General features: G+C 38.4%; 1 protein-coding gene across 4 annotated transcripts in view; it reads right to left on the minus strand.

The window, feature by feature from the left end:
• GPATCH8 (G-patch domain containing 8) overlaps positions 1 to 19,269 on the minus strand; it is a 103,008-nt gene that overhangs the window by 18,725 nt on the left and 65,014 nt on the right. For all 4 annotated transcript variants that reach the window (XM_047093577.1, XM_047093580.1, XM_047093578.1 and 1 more), the window contains one exon: positions 6,442 to 6,585. In XM_047093577.1, the coding sequence (XP_046949533.1) occupies positions 6,442 to 6,585 (144 nt within the window). The remainder of the gene's footprint in view (positions 1 to 6,441; positions 6,586 to 19,269) is intronic.

Raw genomic sequence — 19,269 nt, forward strand, 5'->3', positions numbered from 1 at the left:
AGTTCAAGCTCTACACTGGGTTCTGCTCTGACAGTGTGGAGCCTGCTTGGGATTCTCTCTCTCCCTCTTTCTCTGTCCCTCCCCTGCTCGCATTTGCTCTTCCTCTCAACATAAATGAATCAAAACTTAAAAAAAATAGATACAACTATATAGCCCTCAAAATCATATCTGGAGGCAAAGGTTTGACCTCTTCGTAAAATTTAAAGGAGCATAATTCATAAGAACTGCTTAGGCCTAAAGCAAATGCAATAGCAGCATCTCAGTTCAGAGCTCTCTTTTCAGGACTGTCACTCACAGACTATCATTATTTCTTAGGTTGCTTTATCTTTTCAGACTCCAACAGAACATACAGCCTCATATATGAATCTCCACCACAATGTATCACTGTAATAAATGTAAATGTGCAGGGCCAGAAAACAGGTTGAAAACTGCAGAATATAAGGTAGAATCATTTTAATTCATATTGGGAATGTGTATCAAAATGAAGAACAGAGTTAGAAATTCCCAGGAAGAGAATACAGAGTTTACCAGCAAATGAAGTTCCCAAAGGGTCTGTTTAGGGTTACCCCTGCCTGCTCACAAAAGCAGGTGGTTTCCCTAAACAGAAACAAGAATTTTCTAAGGTTAACTAGATTGTGATAGCTGGATTTAAGAAGTCTATTCCCAACAAGAGCAGAGACGGTGAGTACATAAGATTCAACAAGTGTACAGACTCAAAACATGCTCAGTTTTTGGAGGACTAGCCAAATAATGTCATTCTTTTATTAAGCAAAACAGTTCCAAAGAAAATAACACACATAGCAGTAACAAACTTTGATCTTTCTGCTACAGGTTACTAAAATAAAACTACAATGTCTCAAGTTCTTAGGATGCATTCCTCTTCATATCTGCTTTGCTTCTCCAGGCATAATCTCTTCAGAAGCTAATTATGCTGTTTAAGTCAACATCTACAAAGCTCTGGGATTCATAAATACTTTATGGCTTTCCTAATCTATTTCACCTGTTTATATCAATTTACGGTTTTCTAAGGATAAACACTCCAGAAACACATGAAATATAGATTATATGTGTAGATTATCTTCAGTAGTATCTAAGTGGTTTCGCTTCTATTATTATTATTATTATTTTCAAAGTAAGTTCTATGCCCCAATGTGGGGCTTGAACTCACAACACTGAGATCAAGAGGTGCATGCTCCACTGGCTGACCTGGCCAGGCACCCCTGTGGTTACACTTCTTTTAGAAGAGTTCAGTTTCTTTTGTATTTTAGCCCTAAAATTATTTCTCTCTTATTTTATTTACTTTTTATTGCCTTTTAAACATTTCCATTTGTGTTTCCCTTGCAATGAGTATCAAAGTAGCACTGAAGAAAGGGAACCCAGTCTGAAGCTCCTCAAACCTGTAGTGGCTTGCCAGAGGTCCAACTGGTTTTGATGTGCTTATTGTCCTGATGCCCCGTGTGCCAAGCACACAGAGGAGCAAATACAGTAGAATATCTTGAGGGGCAAAACTGCAACAGTAAGCAGTGCAACTCCAAGTGGAGAGTGGCCAGTCCAAATCTGAATGAAGGCCATGTGAAGTCCAAAGATGATCATTCCTTCCATCACCAAGGAATTTCTCAGAAAATACTTCAACACAGAACCTATTTCATTTCTGAGTCATGAGGAAAACTAAGCCTTCTATTCCTTGGTAATACCAGATATACACAACAGTCAACGAAAAGTAAGCAATACTGCCCCAAAATAATTGTAACAGTTTAGACAGAGTTAACTAAATCACGCAGTCACAGATCCCATCGTGTACAATTCAGAACAGAGCAGTCATCGAGGGGTACTTACTATAGGCTTCATCTGTTTTAGTTCAGCTATTTAAAGCTCATAAAACCACTATTTTTACTGTTGAAACAGACCTTGGTATTAAATGAAACTTCAGTCTTTTCAAGAAACGTAAAAGGGGTTTTCACACAGAAGCTATTTTAGCAGGTTGAAAGCATTCTTTCCTCTGACCAAGACACTGATTCTTTCTAAAAAGAATTTCTCAAAGCTGCTAATTTATATGTACCAGATTTTGATAAACTGGATGCGACTACTGCAGATGGTTTTGAAATTGCAAAGAAGTTGGACCCAACACTTAAAGATGAATAAGGAGGCAGCTTTTCAATGTGCTGCTTCTCCACTGACAATTAGAACCGTGTCTGTGGAGAGAAAAGGAAGGTCTGGGCCTGGGTCACAAACTCCAATGTTTAGAAGGATTTGGCAGTTAATATAGTGAATCGCACAGGTTGATGTAAGAGACATCTAATTGAAGAGTGAGCATGTGACTTTCTAAAGAGATAGCAACTATTCAGCTTTAGCCAACTGTTATGCTGAAATGCAGGCCCAATGTTCTCAGGTATTTCAATTTTTCAAGATAAGACAAAGCCTGAATTATATAAAATCTCATTTAAAAAAATTTTTTTTTTCAACGTTTATTTATTTTTGGGACAGAGAGAGACAGAGCATGAACGGGGGAGGGGCAGAGAGAGAGGGAGACACAGAATCGGAAACAGGCTCCAGGCTCTGAGCCATCAGCCCAGAGCCTGACGCAGGGCTCGAACTCACGGACCGCGAGATCGTGACCTGGCTGAAGTCGGACGCTTAACCGACTGCGCCACCCAGGCGCCCCTAAAATCTCATTTTTAAAAGACAGAGAACCAATCAAAATTAAATGGGAAAAATCTAACACTACAAAGACCAGACAAAATACATCTGTGGGACAATTTGTGACCTCTGATTTATGTATTGGAGGCTGGTGAAGAGGACCCTTAGTGGCACAAATAAAAGAGAGTAAGATTGGGAGAATCCTGACTAGGTAGCAAGGCACCAAAGAAAGCAAAACAATAACAAAAAAACCAGTGTTAAAATAAGGTACTATTATTACTGTGTTGCTACAAATTGACTTCTGGGAAACAATGTTCTTTGTAGTTTGAAATTTAGGCCCTCTGAAAAGCTCAAGAAAATGGTTTCCATGATCATATCCACTAGTAGACATGTTTTTAGCTATGCAAAATAATCAAAGATGCAAGGAGGTAGAGATGAAAAATGTTTAGTTTCAAAGTAACCTTAACTGTACTGTAATTAAGCCAAGAGGGATAGAAGATGGATACTAATGTTTATTAAGCTCTGAGGCATATTAGGACTAACTTACATAAAAAGGAATCACAGATTGGGCTAGCTTTTGAAGAATGGAGAGGATTACCCTTCAAAATGTATTGAAATTATCACTTTAAAATGAGAGTTAAACTGCTGAAAAGAGCCAAAATGTCTAATTAGCTTTTTCATCTCTAAAAAAGCTGGGTCTTCATATTTGCAGGTTAGTGACTTTCTTCACAAAAATCTTGGGAAATTTTGAGAAAAACTAGTGAATAGGGAGAGGCACATGATAACAACCCCCCAAAATCACCACAAAACGTGGGTGACCACACAGCCCTTTTTTGAGAGATTATTTGTGCTTAATAAAGAAAAGGGCGTGTTCAGAATCCTGTCTATACTACTAGTTTTACCACTAACAGGATAGATTATTTCTCTGGAAATTTTAATAGTAAAAATTTGATGGAAGATGCAAACTAGGGATTACTGATATAGGGGTTGAATGTACTTACCTATTATCTCAGATTCATAATAATCCTGTGTGCCTTCCTGGAAGACAAGACAGGGTGTCTTTATGATTTTAGAGCATGAATTTGGAAAATGGTAGCTCCATTTGTATGGTAAGTTCATGTCCATCAAAGAGGAATGAAAAACAGGACACAGCTCCTCTTAGGGGTTATTTAGCTGTGTTGTACCAAGGGCAATTAAAGGCTCTTTAGAAATTCTAAGTAAAGGGAAGAGAACTATAAAAAAATTTAGTACTGTGCATTTTTGTTTATATATTTATAGCATTGTTTCAAGATTCTACTCTATCTGCACTAAGAGGGCAGTATTAAGAAAGATGAAAAAGCCTATGTTTCAACCAAATACAGAAAACTCCGCCAAAACCAAAGAAAACAACAAACTCACACTACAATCATTCTTTTTTTAATACCTAAGATGGACTTTTGAGCATGGTGAAGAAACAGGCTCACATGCATTCATTAACCATACCAACTAAAGATTTCTTCCCAGACCAAGGACTGCAGACATTTTTCTATGTTAATGGAGAAAGGTAGTCCATAAGTTCCTTATAAGAAACCCTTAATTTTGTATTTTCATTTTTAAATGAAATGATAATCTAAAAAATATGAGTATTTGGGATCATCTAGATGAGCACTTTACAAATGTTTATAACATAACTAGGGACTTAAAATGACAGTGATTTGTTTGTACCAAGGAAAGGCCAAATGATTTCGCAATATCATATGTCTTTGAAAGTTTTTCAGTAGTCTTAATAGAACAGAGTTTCTCAACCTCAGCACTATTGACATTTTGGGCCAGGTATTCTGTGTTGCAAGGAGCTTTCCTGTGCATTGTAGGATATTTAGAAGCACCTCTACCCACTACATGCCAGTAGCACCATCTTCCTAATTGTGGCAATCAACAATGTCAAGTGTTCCCTAGAGGACAAAACTCCCCATGTGGAGAGAGACATGGAGAGAGAATGAAGTCATCCCAAGGTGCACAGAACAGACATGTCAAATTCAAATGAACCAGAGCTGTAACAATTACTACTACTCTCAAGTTGAAAGCAGCATCACTGAAACATTATCATCCCTCACATCAATGCTGTCGATGTGAATTTCACTAGTTCTGCATTTCTGCTCAGATTTCATTTGTAATTCTGTTGCTTGGATAGAATATTTTCCCTTAAAAAGCAATCTAAACATTGCTCAAGTCTGAATTATACTTTTCCTGGTTTATTTTTTTTCTAATAGAAACTTTACTCAAGAGACTTCTCATCAACTAAAAATGTAACCTTTCTAAATGTCCTTTTGGTGCCTAAAGTTTCTTCTGGAGTCCTAATTTATCAGACAACTCTTTTTTTTTTAAAGTACGCTTTAAGCCCAACGTGGGGCCTGAACTCACGACCCTGAGATCAAGAGTCACATGCTCCACCGACTGAGCCAGCCAGGCGCCCCATCACAGACAATTTTGTCCCCCGTAGACAATTCTTAATTGAAGAAATTTTTAGAGCCCAAAAAGGTGGTTGTGTGTTTAGATGCTACAAGTCTTTCTCAATTCCATAAAAAATAACCCCCAAACTTGAATTATGTATACACTGAGAAGGCAGAAAAATGACTGGATAAGCAATATTTGCTGTTGTAACTCTTTCTTGACAGATGTTTCTTTGAAAAAGTAAAGTAACTCCAGTATATATCTTGTCCATATATATCCTCTCTATATTTCTCTTCTTCAAATTAAGCAGACCTTGATAATACACAATGTCCAAAGGTGTATCAAAAGTTCAAAAGCTGTCTTGAATACAATTCTATCAGTGGAAGCATCTTAAATTGGTTAGGTGTGGTTAAACATGAGAGAGATTGTTGCAAAAAGTGTAACAGTTTACAAACTATCCTTGTGCTAGTAAAGCTTAAAGCTTGCTCTTTACTTGTGCACTGAAATCTTATGGCTGGTTGAAAGATGAAGCAAAGGTATTAAAAAAAAAAAAAAGTTGGTTCAACAGATCCACTTAAGACAGCATTCCAGCAATGCTCATAAATCTTACAAGTTTAACAAATACAACTATTATGCCTTCAAAGACCTAGTAAATTCTGCTAAAATCACCCAACATCAAATGGCTCAAAATTATTCAATAAGCCAGAAATTTAAAGATCCATTTCTTTCTTCTAAAATCCCCCCTGGGCCACCTTCTTTATGCCAGTATCTAGTTAGATACAATTTTATTTTCTAAGTCAGTGAAAGCAAAAAAGACTACAAAGAAAGTATAATTCACTTTTTAGCAAGCTCTTCAACATGCAGCATCACAGGTTTTTGTTAAAGTTAGGACAGCATCTAATTCTTTTTCCTTCTCAAGATTTATCTAGTTTCCAAGGTATACCAAATAACAAAATAACTTACTGATAGGAAATAGTAGCCAATAAAGCATGAACTCCTGTATATAGAAGATGAAGCACCCACAGTCTGAGATAACTATTCAAAGTTTAACATGTTCACAAAGAGAGAGAAAGGGAAATAAAACTCCTAGTGATCCTCAGTTGAACTACCAAATTAAATACAAATTCAGAAAATAATCAAAGCCAAAAACTTTATGCAAGATTTATGAAGCTCACAATTCTCTACATAAATTCTTGGAAGAGGGAGGTCTATGTCAGGACTTGTCACTGAAAAAAAAAGTAAGTCAGATAGACCTCAGATAAAGACTGGCAGATATAAGAAACCATAGTCACCAAGATTTTTGGGCTACATTTATAAAATTCAATAATTCTAACAAATAAAGTATTGTTTTGCTAGCAAGCAACTATTCCTCACCTGCTTGTGTGCATGATCATAGGAGTTGATGTGGTTGTCAAATTCCTGATGTTTCTGATATTGCTTATCACAGAGTTCACAGTAAAAGTTGGCTCTGAGGTCTTCCAGTGCTTTGGCAATGGCCTTCTCTTTGTCAACATAATCCTGTAAGAACCACAAAATACAAACAAAAAATGAACTTAGAATTTTAAGTGAATGGTATAAAGACGGTTATTTAGCGGTACTAGCAAAAACTAGATGGAACACAAGTGGCAATTAGGTGGGTAATTTGTGTGTACTAATAGTTGTCTTCAAATAAATAAACATTCAAAAAGAGTTCCATGTTTATTTATTTTTGAGAAAGAGAGAGAGACAGAGCGTGAGCAGGAGAGGGGCAGAGAAAGGGAGACGAAAGAGGATCCAAAGCCAGTTCCAGGCTCTGAGCTCTGTCAGCACAGAGCCTGATGCGGGGCTCAAACTCAGGAACCATGAGATCATGACTTGACCCGAAACCAGATGAGTAACTGACTGAACCACCCCAGTGCCCTCCCCCGCCCCCCCGAAAGAGTTTAATTTTACTTTGCCTTTTGGCATTATGGTGGCATCCCCTACTCCTACCTCTGGCTAAAAAAAAAAAACCAAAAAAACCAAAGCAACCAGAAATGAGAAACAAACAAAAAAATTTTTTTTTTTTAACATAAGAAGAACCTTCTTTTTTTTAATTTATTTATTTTTGAGACAGAGAGAGACAGAGCATGAACAGGGGAGGGGCAGAGAGAGAGGGAAACACAGAATCCGAAGCAGGCTCCAGGCTCCGAGCTGTCAGCACAGAGGCCGACGCGGGGCTCGAACTCACGAACTGTAAGATCATGACCTGAGCCGAAGTCGGACGCTTAACCGACTGAGCCACCCAGGCGCCCCCAAACAAAATTTTTTGAATGTTTATTTTTTGAGAGAGAGAAAGAGCACAGCAGGGCAGGAGCAGAGAGAGAGGGAGACACAGAATCTGAAGCAGGCTCCAGGCTCTGAGCTGTCAGCAGAGTCAACACGGGGCTCGAACCCATGAACTTCAAGATCATGACCTAAGATGAAGTGGGATGCTTAACCAACTGAACCACCCAGACACCCCCAAAAAGAGTTTACTTTTACTTTGCCTTTTAGCATATGGTGGCATCCCCTACTCCTACCCCTGGCTAAAAAACCCCCCAAACAACCAGAAATAAAAAACACAATTTGTACTGCAGTGTAAGGAACCATAGAAATATCCTCAAAAGAGGCAACAGAGGGGCGGCTGGGTGGCTTAGTCGGTTAAGCGTCCAACTTCGGCTCAGGTCATGATCTCGCAGTTTGTGAGTTCAAGCCCCGCATCAGGTTCTGTGCTGACAGCTTGGAGCCTGGAGCCTGCTTCGGATTCTGTGTTTCCCTCTCTCTCTGCCCCTCCCCTGGTCATGCTCTCTCTCTCTCTCAAAAATAAATAAATGTTAAAAAAAAAAAAAGGTTAAAAAAAAGAGGCAATAGAAAATAAATCAAATAACTGAAATTGGTATCAGGCTGTGATGGGCAAAGGCTCTCCTTAGGACATGTGGGTAGTGACACAGGAACTTGGGGTTTGAGCAAGATGGGGGAATAGATCACAGAAGCCTCATTAATAAATGAAAGAACCTGTGAGTGGGCTGGAGAGTACTGAAGACCTCTGCATCTTGGCAGAGGGGAAAAAAAAAAATCCTCTCAGTGGGGCACCTAGGTGGCTCAGTAGGTTAAACATCTGACTCTTGGTTTCTGCTCAGGTCCTGATCTCGCGGTTTTGCAAGTTCAGTCGGTAGAGCATGTGACTTGATCTCAGGGTAGTGAGTTCATGCCCCATGTTGGGCATGAAGCCTACTTAAAACAAAATAAAACAACAAAACATAAACAAAACAAAAAAACCTAGGCAGACTGCAGAAAGAACCAAATAAGAACCATAAAAAATAAACCAAAAAATTAATCAGCTACCTAGAGGATGGATGAAAAAAACAGGCCAGACACACCTCAAAAAAGATGCAGTAGGGAAGTGAAAATGTTCTGGAATTAGACTGTAGCAATGGTTGTACAAGGTTATGGAATATACTAAAAGCCACTTTAAAAAGATGAATTTTATAGTATTCAATTTATATGTCAATTTAAAAAAGATGTAGTAGGGGTCGGTTAAGTGTCCGACTTCAGCTCAGGTCATGATCTCGCGGTCCGTGAGTTCGAGCCCCGAGTCAGGCTCTGGGCTGATGGCTCAGAGCCTGGAGCCTGCTTCCGATTCTGTGTCTCCCTCTGTCTCTGCCCCTCCCCCGTTCATGCTCTGTCTCTCTCTGTCTCAAAAATAAATAAACGTTAAAAAAAAAAAAAAAGATGTAGTAAACTAAAAGAGGTAGAAGTCAGTTTGAAATTACTTAGAATGAGGTACAGAGACAGATAATATGCAAGAGAGGTTTAGAAGCCACAGAGTATATAGTATTTACACATGTACAAGTGGAATCCCAGAAAAACAGGATAGCATAGATGAGAGAAAAATATTTGAAGATATAAAGGCTGAGAATTTTTCCAAACTAGTTAAAGACATAACTCCACAGATACAGGAAGCACAAAGTATACCACACAGGCTAAATAAAAATGTGCACCTAGATACACTGCAATGAAACTACAAAAGGACTAAAGACCACCAAATCCCAAGATACCCAGAAAAAACTTAAAGATTACCCACAATCAGACTGACAGCAGACTCAAAAGCAATGTAAAGTAGAAGACCGTGTGCTTATTAGAGAAAATACATGTCACATGTATACCAAACGACCTATTTTTCAGAAGTGATTAAATTAAGGCATCTCCAGATAAAAACGTTTTACCACCAAGAGATTCATTAAAAAGAACCTTCCTAGGGGCACCTGGGTGGCTCAGTCAGTTGGGCATCTGACTTCACCTCATGATCTCGCGGTTCACAAGTTCGAGCCCTGCATCAGGCTCTGTGCTGACAGCTCAGAGCCTGGAACCTGCTTCGGATTCTGTGTCTCCCTCTCTCTCTGTTCCTCCCCTATTCACACGCCTGTCTCTCTCTCTCAAAAATGAATAAAAAGATTTTTTTTAAATAAAAAAAAAACCCCTTCCTAATAAAGCAGTATTTCTGAAATCATAGATTGTAATTCACCAGTAAGTCATGACATTAGTTTAGTAAATTATAGCAGGCAAAGGAAAAAAAAACCCCAAAACCAGAAAAATACAGAATATAGTTCACATAAGGGTAAATTCTGTCTTGTAAAACTTTTGTTTCAGTTGTAAGTGGTTGCAATATTAAACATATTTAATTATTGAGAGAGGGAGACAGCATGAGCAGGGAAGAGTCACAGTGGGCGGACAGGGAGTGAATTTTTTTTTAACTTTATTTTTTAAAATTTACATCCAAATTAGTTAGCATATAGTGCAACAATGATTTCAGTAGTTGATTCCTTAATGCCCCTAACCTATTTAGTTCACCCCCCCTCCACATCCCCTCCAGTAACTCTCTGTTTGTTCTCCATATTTAGGAGTCTCTTCTGTTTTGTCCCCCTCCGTGTTTTTATACTATTTTTGTTTCCCTTCCCTTATATTCATCTGTTTTGCCTCTTCAAGTCCTCATATGAGTGAAGTCATATATTTGTCTTTCTCTGACTAATTTCGCTTAGAATACTATCTCCAGTTCCATCCACGTAGTTGCAAATGGCAAGATTTCATTCTGATTGCTGAGTAATACTCCATTGTATATGTATACCACATCTTTATCCATTCATCCACTGATGGACACTTGGGCTCTTTCCATACTTTGGCTATTGTTAATAGTGCTGCTATAAACATGGGGGTGCGTGTGTCCCTTTGAAACAGCACACCTGTATCCCTTGGATAAATACCTAGTAGTGCAATTGCTGGGTCGTAGGGTAGTTCTATTTTTAGTTTTTTTGAGGAACCTCCATACTGTTTTCCAGAGTGGCTGCACCAGCTTGCATTCGCACCAACAATGCAAAAAGAGATCCTCTTTCTCCGCATCCTCGCCAACATCTGTTGTGGCCTGAGTTGTTAATATTAGCCATTCTGACAGGTGTAAGGTGGTATCTCATTGGGGTTTTGATACGCATTTCCGTGATGAGTGATGTTAAGCATTGTTTCATGTGTCGGTTGGCCATCTGGATGTCTTCTTTGGAGAAGTGTCTATTCATGTCTTTTGCCCATTTCTTCACTGGATTATTTGTTTTTTGGGGGTTGAGTTTGGTAAGTTCTTTGTAGATTTTGGGTACTAACCCTTTATCTGATATGTCGTTTACAAATAACTTCTCCCATTCTGTCAGTTGCCTTTTAGTTTTGCTGATTGTTTCCTTCGCTGTGCAGAAACTTTTTATTCTGATGACGTCCTAGTAGTTCATTTTTGTTTGTTTCCCTTGCCTCCAGAGACATGTCGAGTAAGAAGTTGCTGTGGCCAAGATCAAAGAGGGTTTTGCCCGCTTTCTCCTCGAGGATCCTGATGGCTTCCTGTCTTACATTTAGGTCTTTCATCCATTTTGAGTTTATTTTTGTGTATGGTGTAAGAAAGTGGTCCAGGTTCATTCTTCTTCGTGTCGCTGTCCAGTTTTCCCAGCACCACTTGCTGAAGAGACTGTCTTTATTTCATTGGATATTCTTTCCTGCCTTATCAAAGATTAGTTGGCCATACGTTTGTGGGTCCATTTCTGGGTTCTCTACTCTGTTCATTGATCTGAGTGTCTGTTCTTATGCTAGTACCATACTGTTTTGATGATTGCAGCTTTGTAGTATAGCTTGAAGTCTGGGATTGTGATGCCTCCTGCTTTGGTTTTCTTTTTCAAGATTGCTTTGGCTATTTAGGGTCTTTTCTGGTTCCACACAAATTTTAGGATTGTTCTAGCTCTGTGAAGACTGCTGGTGTTATTTTGATAGGTAGGGATTGCATTGAATATGTAGATTGCTTTGGGTACTATCGACATTTTAACAATATTTGTTCTTCCTATCCAGGAGCATGGAATCTTTTCCCATTTTTTTGTGTCTTCTTCAATTTCTTTCAGAAGCTTTCTATAGTTTTCAGTGTATAGACTTTCTACCTCTTTGGTTAGACTTATTCCTAGGTATTTTATGGTTTTGGGTGCAACTGTAAATGGGATCGATTCCTTGATTTCTCCTTCTGTTGCTTCATTGTTGGTGAATAGGAATGCAACTCATTTCTGTGCATTGATTGTATATCCTGCAACTTTGCTGAATTCATGAATCAGTTCTAGCAGTTTTTTGGTGGAATCTTTTGGGTTTTCCATATAGAGTATCATGTCATCTGCAACGAGTGGAAGTTTGACCTTCTTCTGGCCGATTTGGATGCCTTTCATTTCTTTGTGTTGTCTGGTTGCAGAGGCTAAGATTTCCAATACTATGTTGAATAACAGTGGCAAGAGTGGACATCCCTGTCTTGTTCCTGACCATAGGGGGAAAGCTGTCAGTTTTCCCCGTTGAGGATGATATTAGCGTTGGGTTGTTCATATACGGCTTTTATGATCTCGAGGTATGATCCTTCTATCCCTACTTTCTTGAGGGTTTTTATCAAGAAAGGGTGCTGTATTTTGTCAAATGCTTTCTCTGCATCTATTGAGAGGATCATATGGTTTTTGTCCTTTCTTTTATTGGATGTGATGAATCACGTTGATTGTTTTGCGGATACTGAACCAGCCCTGCATCCTAGGTATAAATCCCACTTGGTTGTGGTGAATAATTTTTTTAATGTATTCTTGGATCCGGTTGGCTAGTATCTTGTTGAGGATTTTTGCATGCATGTTCATCAGGGAAATTGGTCTATAGTTGTCCTTTTTAGTGGGGTGAGAGAGAATATCTTAAGCAGGCTCCACCCTGAGTGTAGAGCCCGAAGCGGGGTTCGATTCCATGACCCTGTGATCATGACCTGAGCCAAAATCAAGAGTCAGACACTCAACCAATCAAGCCACCCAGGCAGCCCTGTATTAAACATGTTTCTAACTGTGGACCTGAATGTCACGGTTTCCTTAAGAATATACTTTAGGGAAAAAGGAAAATGATGCCAGTAAAAAGGTCTGAAATACTGAAAGTAAATGGTAAGCAATAAAAATATATGATATATATACACACACAAGATATAACAAAAACAAAAAAATATATTATAATAACAAAAATTATACAAATATATACATATATATACATATATATACACACACATATATACACATAATAACAAAAACAATACCTAGTTTGCAGGACTGAAAAAGGATAAAAAGCAAAATGCTAGCTGATATAGTCAAATGTAACAGAAGAGGGCATTCAAAGTTTAAATGTTCTCGAGTCCTTCTAATGAGATGGAGTTAACTTTAGACTTTGTTAAATTAAGCATAATTTAAACTCCCAAGGGTAATTATTAGAAGAACAGAAATAGTGAAGGGAAAAAAATAAGAAAACTTCAATTTTATAAAGGTAAGACAGGACAGAAAAATCAGCAAAATATAAAGTAAAAAGGCAGATAAGAAATCACAAGAAATGTAAAGGTACTGGGACTCCTGGGTGGCTCAGTTGGTCAGGCGTCCAACTCTTCATCTTGGCTCAGGTCATGATCTCATGGTTTTGTTGAGTTCAAGCCCCATTTCAGGTTCCATACTGACAGCATCGAGCCTGCTTGGGATTCTCTCTCTCCCTCTCTCAAAATAAATACATAAACATTAAAAAAAAAAAGAAAGAAAGAAAGAAAAAGAAAGAAATAAAAGAAAAAGAAAAAAGAAATGTAGATGTACTAAAAAAAATCACCAGAAAAACAAAATCCAACTACATGTTGATCACAAGAGATATCCCCAAACTCAAGAAACAACTCAGAAAGTTGGAAGTTAAAGGACAGAAAAAGATATATGTCGGGCAAATACTAGCCAAAATAAAGCTGGAGCAACTATATCAATACTCAACTTAATTAACTTTTTTTCTTCTAAGTAATCTCTACAAGCAATGTGGGGCTTGAACTCCTGACCCCAAGATCAAGAGTCACATGCTCTACTCACTGAGCCAGCCAGGCACCCCATCTTTTTTTTTAGACTTTAAGGCAAAAGCATTACTTGAGACTGTGGCCAGTTATGGAATTAAATATTAAGAGGCTATTCTCCAAATGAGCTGCACTGCTAATCTGAAAAGCCAACACAGACATGTTGGTTATCCACTGGTCTTAATGAGGTTTTGGCTCACAACTGTGGGACTGACCCAAAAAGGTGGTCCAATTTGCCTCAGCAGTTCCATTTAAAAGCTAGACATCAAAAGACATCTCAAAACAAGCTGAGTACAGTTGATCTTTGAATGAATTTGAACTGCATGGGTCCACGTACATGAGGATTTTTTCCAATAAATACATTGGAAAGTTTTTGGAGATCTGCAACAATTTGAAAAAATTTGCAGATAAACCACATAGTCTAAAAAATACCAAAAAGAAAAAAAAAAGAACAAAGAAAAAAACAGTGTGTCATTAATGCATAAAACACTTGTAGATACTAGTTTATCATTTACTACCATAAAACACATGCAAACCTATTACAAAAAGTTAAAATTTATCAAAACTTATGTACACACTTACAGACCTTAAATGGTACCACTGGCAGAGAGAAATGTGAACAAATGTAAAGATGATGTATTAAATCATAACTGCATAAAGAACTGTAGTACATGCTGTACTACTGTAATAATTTCACAGCTATCTCCTGTTGCTGCTGGGGTGAGCTCAAGTGTTGAGAATATCCACTTAAAACGCTGTGTGATGTTAATCATCTCTGCATGAGCAGTTCATCTCTCTAGCAAATTGGGTACTGCAGTAAAAAGTGATCTCTCCTAGTTCTTGTGTATTTTTCATCATGTTTAGTGCAATACTGTAAACCTTGAATAACACCACAAGACCCACACAAAGTGCCACTAGTGATGCTGTAAATGCTCACAAGCAGAAAAAAGTCATGACATTACAAGAAAAAGGTGAACTGCTAGATAAATACCATAGATTTACATCAGCAACAGTGGTTGCCTGACATCTGAAGATAAATGAATCCAATGTAAGGACCATTAAAAAAAAAAAAAAAAGAAAGAAAAAGGAAACCTGTGAAGCTGCCACTGCAGCTGAATTAGCCGGTGCAAAAACCTTGCACTTTTTGTGCATAACCTTTCAATCTCGTATTGAAAAGGAAGCTTTTGTGTGTTTAGGATTGCTATAAGAAAGGAATACATACGGACTCTGATACGGTTAAAAAACAGTGAAGTGATTATATGACAACTTAAAGCAAAAGGTGAAGGATCTAAAGCTAGAGAATTTAATGCAGGCAAAAGATGGTTGGATAATTTTATAAAGAGGTCTGGCCAAAACCTATCAGGATAACAGGAAAAGCGGCTTCTTCCAACCAGGATGCAGCAGACAAGTTCCCAGGTGCCATTAAGAAAATCCCTGAGGAAAAAGGTTATCTGTCTGAACAAGTTTTTTTTTTTTTTTTTTTTTTTAATTTTTTTTTTTTCCAACGTTTATTTATTTTTGGGACAGAGAGAGACAGAGCATGAACGGGGGAGGGGCAGAGAGAGAGGGAGACACAGAATCGGAAACAGGCTCCAGGCTCTGAGCCATCAGCCCAGAGCCTGACGTGGGGCTCGAACTCACGGACCGAGAGATCGTGACCTGGCTGAAGTCGGACGCTTAACCGACTGCGCCACCCAGGCGCCCCTGTCTGAACAAGTTTTTAATGCAGATAAAAGTGTCCTACTCTGGGGATGGATGCCACATATGACATTTATTAGCAAGAAAGAGAAGCAAACACCAGGATTTAAGGCAGGAAGGGAGAGGCTAACACTACTGTTTTATGCAAATACAGTTGGGTTTATGATCAGGACTGCCCTTACCTATAAAGCTAACTTCCACCTCCACCCCTACCCCAACCCCTAGCCTTAAAGGGAAAAAATAACACCAGCTATCAGTCTTTTGGTTGTACAAGAAGGCTTGGACAAGTAGAATGCTTTTTCTGGATTGCTTCCATCAGTGCTTTGTCCCTGAACTCAGGAAGTACCTTGCCAGTACAGACTGCCTTTTAAAGTTCTTCTGATACTGGACAATCCCTCAGCCACCCAGAACCTGGTGAATTCAGCAAAGGCACTGAAGTAGTCTTTCTGCCCCCAAACACAAGGTCTTTAATTCAGCCTCTAGATCACGGGGTTATTATACACAGTACACTACAGAAAGGATTGTGAACACTATGAAAGAGAACCCCAAAAGAGAGAATATGAAAGTTTGGGAGGATTACACCACTGAAGATGCCATTGTTGTTACAGAAAAAGCCGTGAAAGCCATAACATTTCCAAATAATAAATTCCTGCCGGAGAAAACTGTGTCCAGATGTTGTGCATGATTTCACAGAATTTATAATAGAGCCAATCACAGAAATCACAGAAGAAATAGTAAATGGGGGAGAGGGGAAGTGATGGTGGTGGGGAAGGGTGCAATATATGGATCTTGAAGAAATTCAAGAGCTAACAGAGGGATTAACAGAAGACAACTCAATGGAGACAACTGCTTCCACACCAGAGCCAGACAATAAGGAAGAAAATGTAGAAGCAGCAGTGCCAGAGAACAAGTTGGCAGTAATCTATCTGGAAGAAGGGTTTTGATTATTCAAGACTGCTTTTGACTTCTTTTACCACATGGACCCATCTAGGACACAGGCACTGAAATTAAAGCAAATGGCGGAAGACAATGAATAGAAACATTTTTTTGAAAATGAAAAAGCAAAATAAATAAATGAATGAATGAATGAATGAATAAATAAGAAATAATGACGTATTTCCATAAAGTTATACTAAGTGTGCCAGCTTCTCCTACCTCCCCTTCTACCTCCTTCTACCCTTGATACAAGACCAACCCCTCTTCTTCCTCCTCAGCCTTCTCAATGTGAAGATGAAGAAAACCTTTATCATAATCCACTTCCACTTAATGAACAGTAATATAATCATCATGCCATATAGTTAATAAACTTATCTGCTGTGTATGTGTGTTACTGTCTTTGTGTGAAAATCTAGTAACTATATGACAAGAATTCTGAGAGACGTTTTTATGTCATCATCATTTCCCAAGTACTCATAATGTAGGACATCCTGTGCAAGACTGTATGGAAGTGGATAGCCTATCCTTACTTAGGAATAAGGTAAGTAACACTTGATGGAAAGTAATAATGTGTTGGTTTTCTTAACTATTTTATAACTTTGCTTTCAAAGAATTATATTATGTACTGTATGGCTCTTATAACTGGAGAAGCTGAGTATCAACCTATCAACTCAGGGAAATATATATATATATATATATATTTTTTTTTTTAATGTAACAATGTTTCAGTAATGTATTATGAACATGTGGTATGCCGTAAAAATTTTATAAGCATTCATTAGTGTATAGTCTAGGCTACTGTGAAGTAACTGCACTGATTAGGCCACCATAAAGCAATCATACTACTGCTTCTTCATTATCAATACATGAATCCTTATAATTTTTTTTTCATGTTAGTTTTTCATTTTTTAAATGTTTGCTTATTTTTGAGAGACAGCAAGAGTGTGAGCAGAGCAGGGCAGAGACAGAGGAAGAGGAGAGAGAGAATCTAAAGCAGGCTCCGTGCTGTCAACACGGAGCCCAATGTGGGGCTTGAACTAATGAACCATGAGATCATGACCTGAGCGAAAATCAAGAGTCAGATGCTTAACCAACTGAGCCACCGAGGCTCCTCTACCTTTTTTATTTTTGATTACAGTATTAATAATAAGCACAACAGCTACAACACTGTGTGTCATATAAGACAATATTGAGGTAGGTACTGACAGATTATTCATCTTGTAAACAGATAACATCAACTCATAGTACCGATACGGTACAGTACAGTAAATGTATCTTCTCTTTCTTTAAAAAAAATTTTTTTAATGTTTATTTATTTTTGAGAGAGAGAGAGAGACACACACACAGAGTGAGCAGGGGAGGGACAGAGAGAGAGGGAGACACAGAATCTGAAGCAGGCTCCAAGTTCTGAGCTGTCAGCACAGAGCCCGACGTGGGGCTCAAACTCACAAGCCATGAGATCACGACCTGAGCCCAAGTTGGACACTTAACTGGCTGAGCCACCTGTGTTCTCTTTCTTATGATTTTAATATTTTCTTTTCTCTAGCTTACTTTAAGAATATATAATAGATAAGGAATGATAAATGACTACTGGTGCATCTGGGGGGCTCACTCAGTTGAGCATCTGATTCTATTTCATCTCAGGTCATAATCCCACGGTCATGGGATTGAACCCTCTATCAGGCTCCGCACTGAAAGTGGAGCCTGGTTGGGATACTGTCTCTCCCTCTGCCCCTCTCTCCCGCTCACTCTCTCTTTAAAATAAATAAAATTAAAAAAAAGACAAATGATTACTTGTTAGCCTTTTACAGCAAGGGTAGATATATTAGTCTCACAATTAGTAGCTCCTCTAGTTAACAGATCTAAAGATAAGTCTCATTTCAAAGCCTTCTGACATTGGCCTTCTATTCAGTTTCGTATCTTCTGGATACATTTTTAAGGCAGTTCTATCATCTACCATTTCTCACATAAGCTACTTAATCAGTAAACAAGAAAAGGTTGCTGTATTTTGTGGAATGTCAGTATTGAACTAGTTTGGATAAATTTATTCAAACTACAAAGTGAACATATAGCACACTGTAATTTTTGCCATATTCAATCATTCAGCATCATTTCTGCTAAGCAGCCTGGGTAGTTTCATGTTGTCTGGCTGTTAAGCAACTTGTGGATAGCCTTCTTTATCAGTGCTGGTTTTCCCAAGATAGAAATCAGAAAACTCACTTTCTCAACCTCCCTTAAAACCAGGGTTCAGGGGCACCTGGGTGGCTCAGTTGGTTAAGCATCTGACTTTGGCTCAGGTCATGATCTCAGGGTTTGTAAATTCGAGCCCCATGTCCCCATGTCAGGCTCTGCACTCACAGTGAAGAGCCTGCTTCAGATTCTCTTCCTCTCTCTCTGCCCGTTCCCCGTGTGCACGAACACACGCTCTCCCTCTCTCAAAATAAATAAATAAACTTAAAAAAAAAAACCAAAAGACAAAATCCCAGGGTTCAGACATATGATCTTCCCATCAGATACATCTGCCTAAGACTTCTACTTGAAAACAATACATAAAATGTAGTCTTTAGAATATTTCTTCTTTTTAAGTTTCTTTATTTTGAGACAGAGACAGTGCAAGTTGGGGCGGGGCAGAGAGAGAGGGAGAAAGGAGAATCCCAAGGAGGCTCTGTGCTGCCAGCACAGCCTGATGTGGGGCTTGAACTCATGAAACTGTGAGATCATGACCTGAGCCAAAACCAAGAGTCAGACACTTAATGTACTGACCACCCAGGCACCCCTAGAATATTTCTATTTCGGACAGTATACCAAATAAATCTGGCTTTTCCCCTTATTTCAAAGAAATTATTTATTCAACTCGTATTTACTGACTACTTATGTGTCAGGCATTATGTTGAATACAGAATATAAACGGGCAAATAGACACAGTCTCTCTCCTCAAGGCCCCTTCTGCCCAGTACTGTAGACAGACTATAAGAAAGTGAACAAACAAAATTTTATAATTATAAATGATAAAAGAGAGTGTTACAAGAGAATGAGGTAGAGTGGAGGATTTATTTAAATTGGGTGATGAGGGAAGATTTCTAAGCTAACACCTAAAGATAAAAAGAACCTAAAGGATGAAAAAAGAACCAAATGAAAGATAATGAAACATAATGTCATAACCATTCAGT

The sequence above is a fragment of the Lynx rufus genome, unplaced genomic scaffold (genome assembly GCF_022079265.1).
Source record: "Lynx rufus isolate CCGP_SWC_20201006 ecotype Redwood Valley unplaced genomic scaffold, mLynRuf1.p SCAF_34, whole genome shotgun sequence".
Taxonomy (NCBI): Eukaryota; Metazoa; Chordata; class Mammalia; order Carnivora; family Felidae; genus Lynx; species Lynx rufus.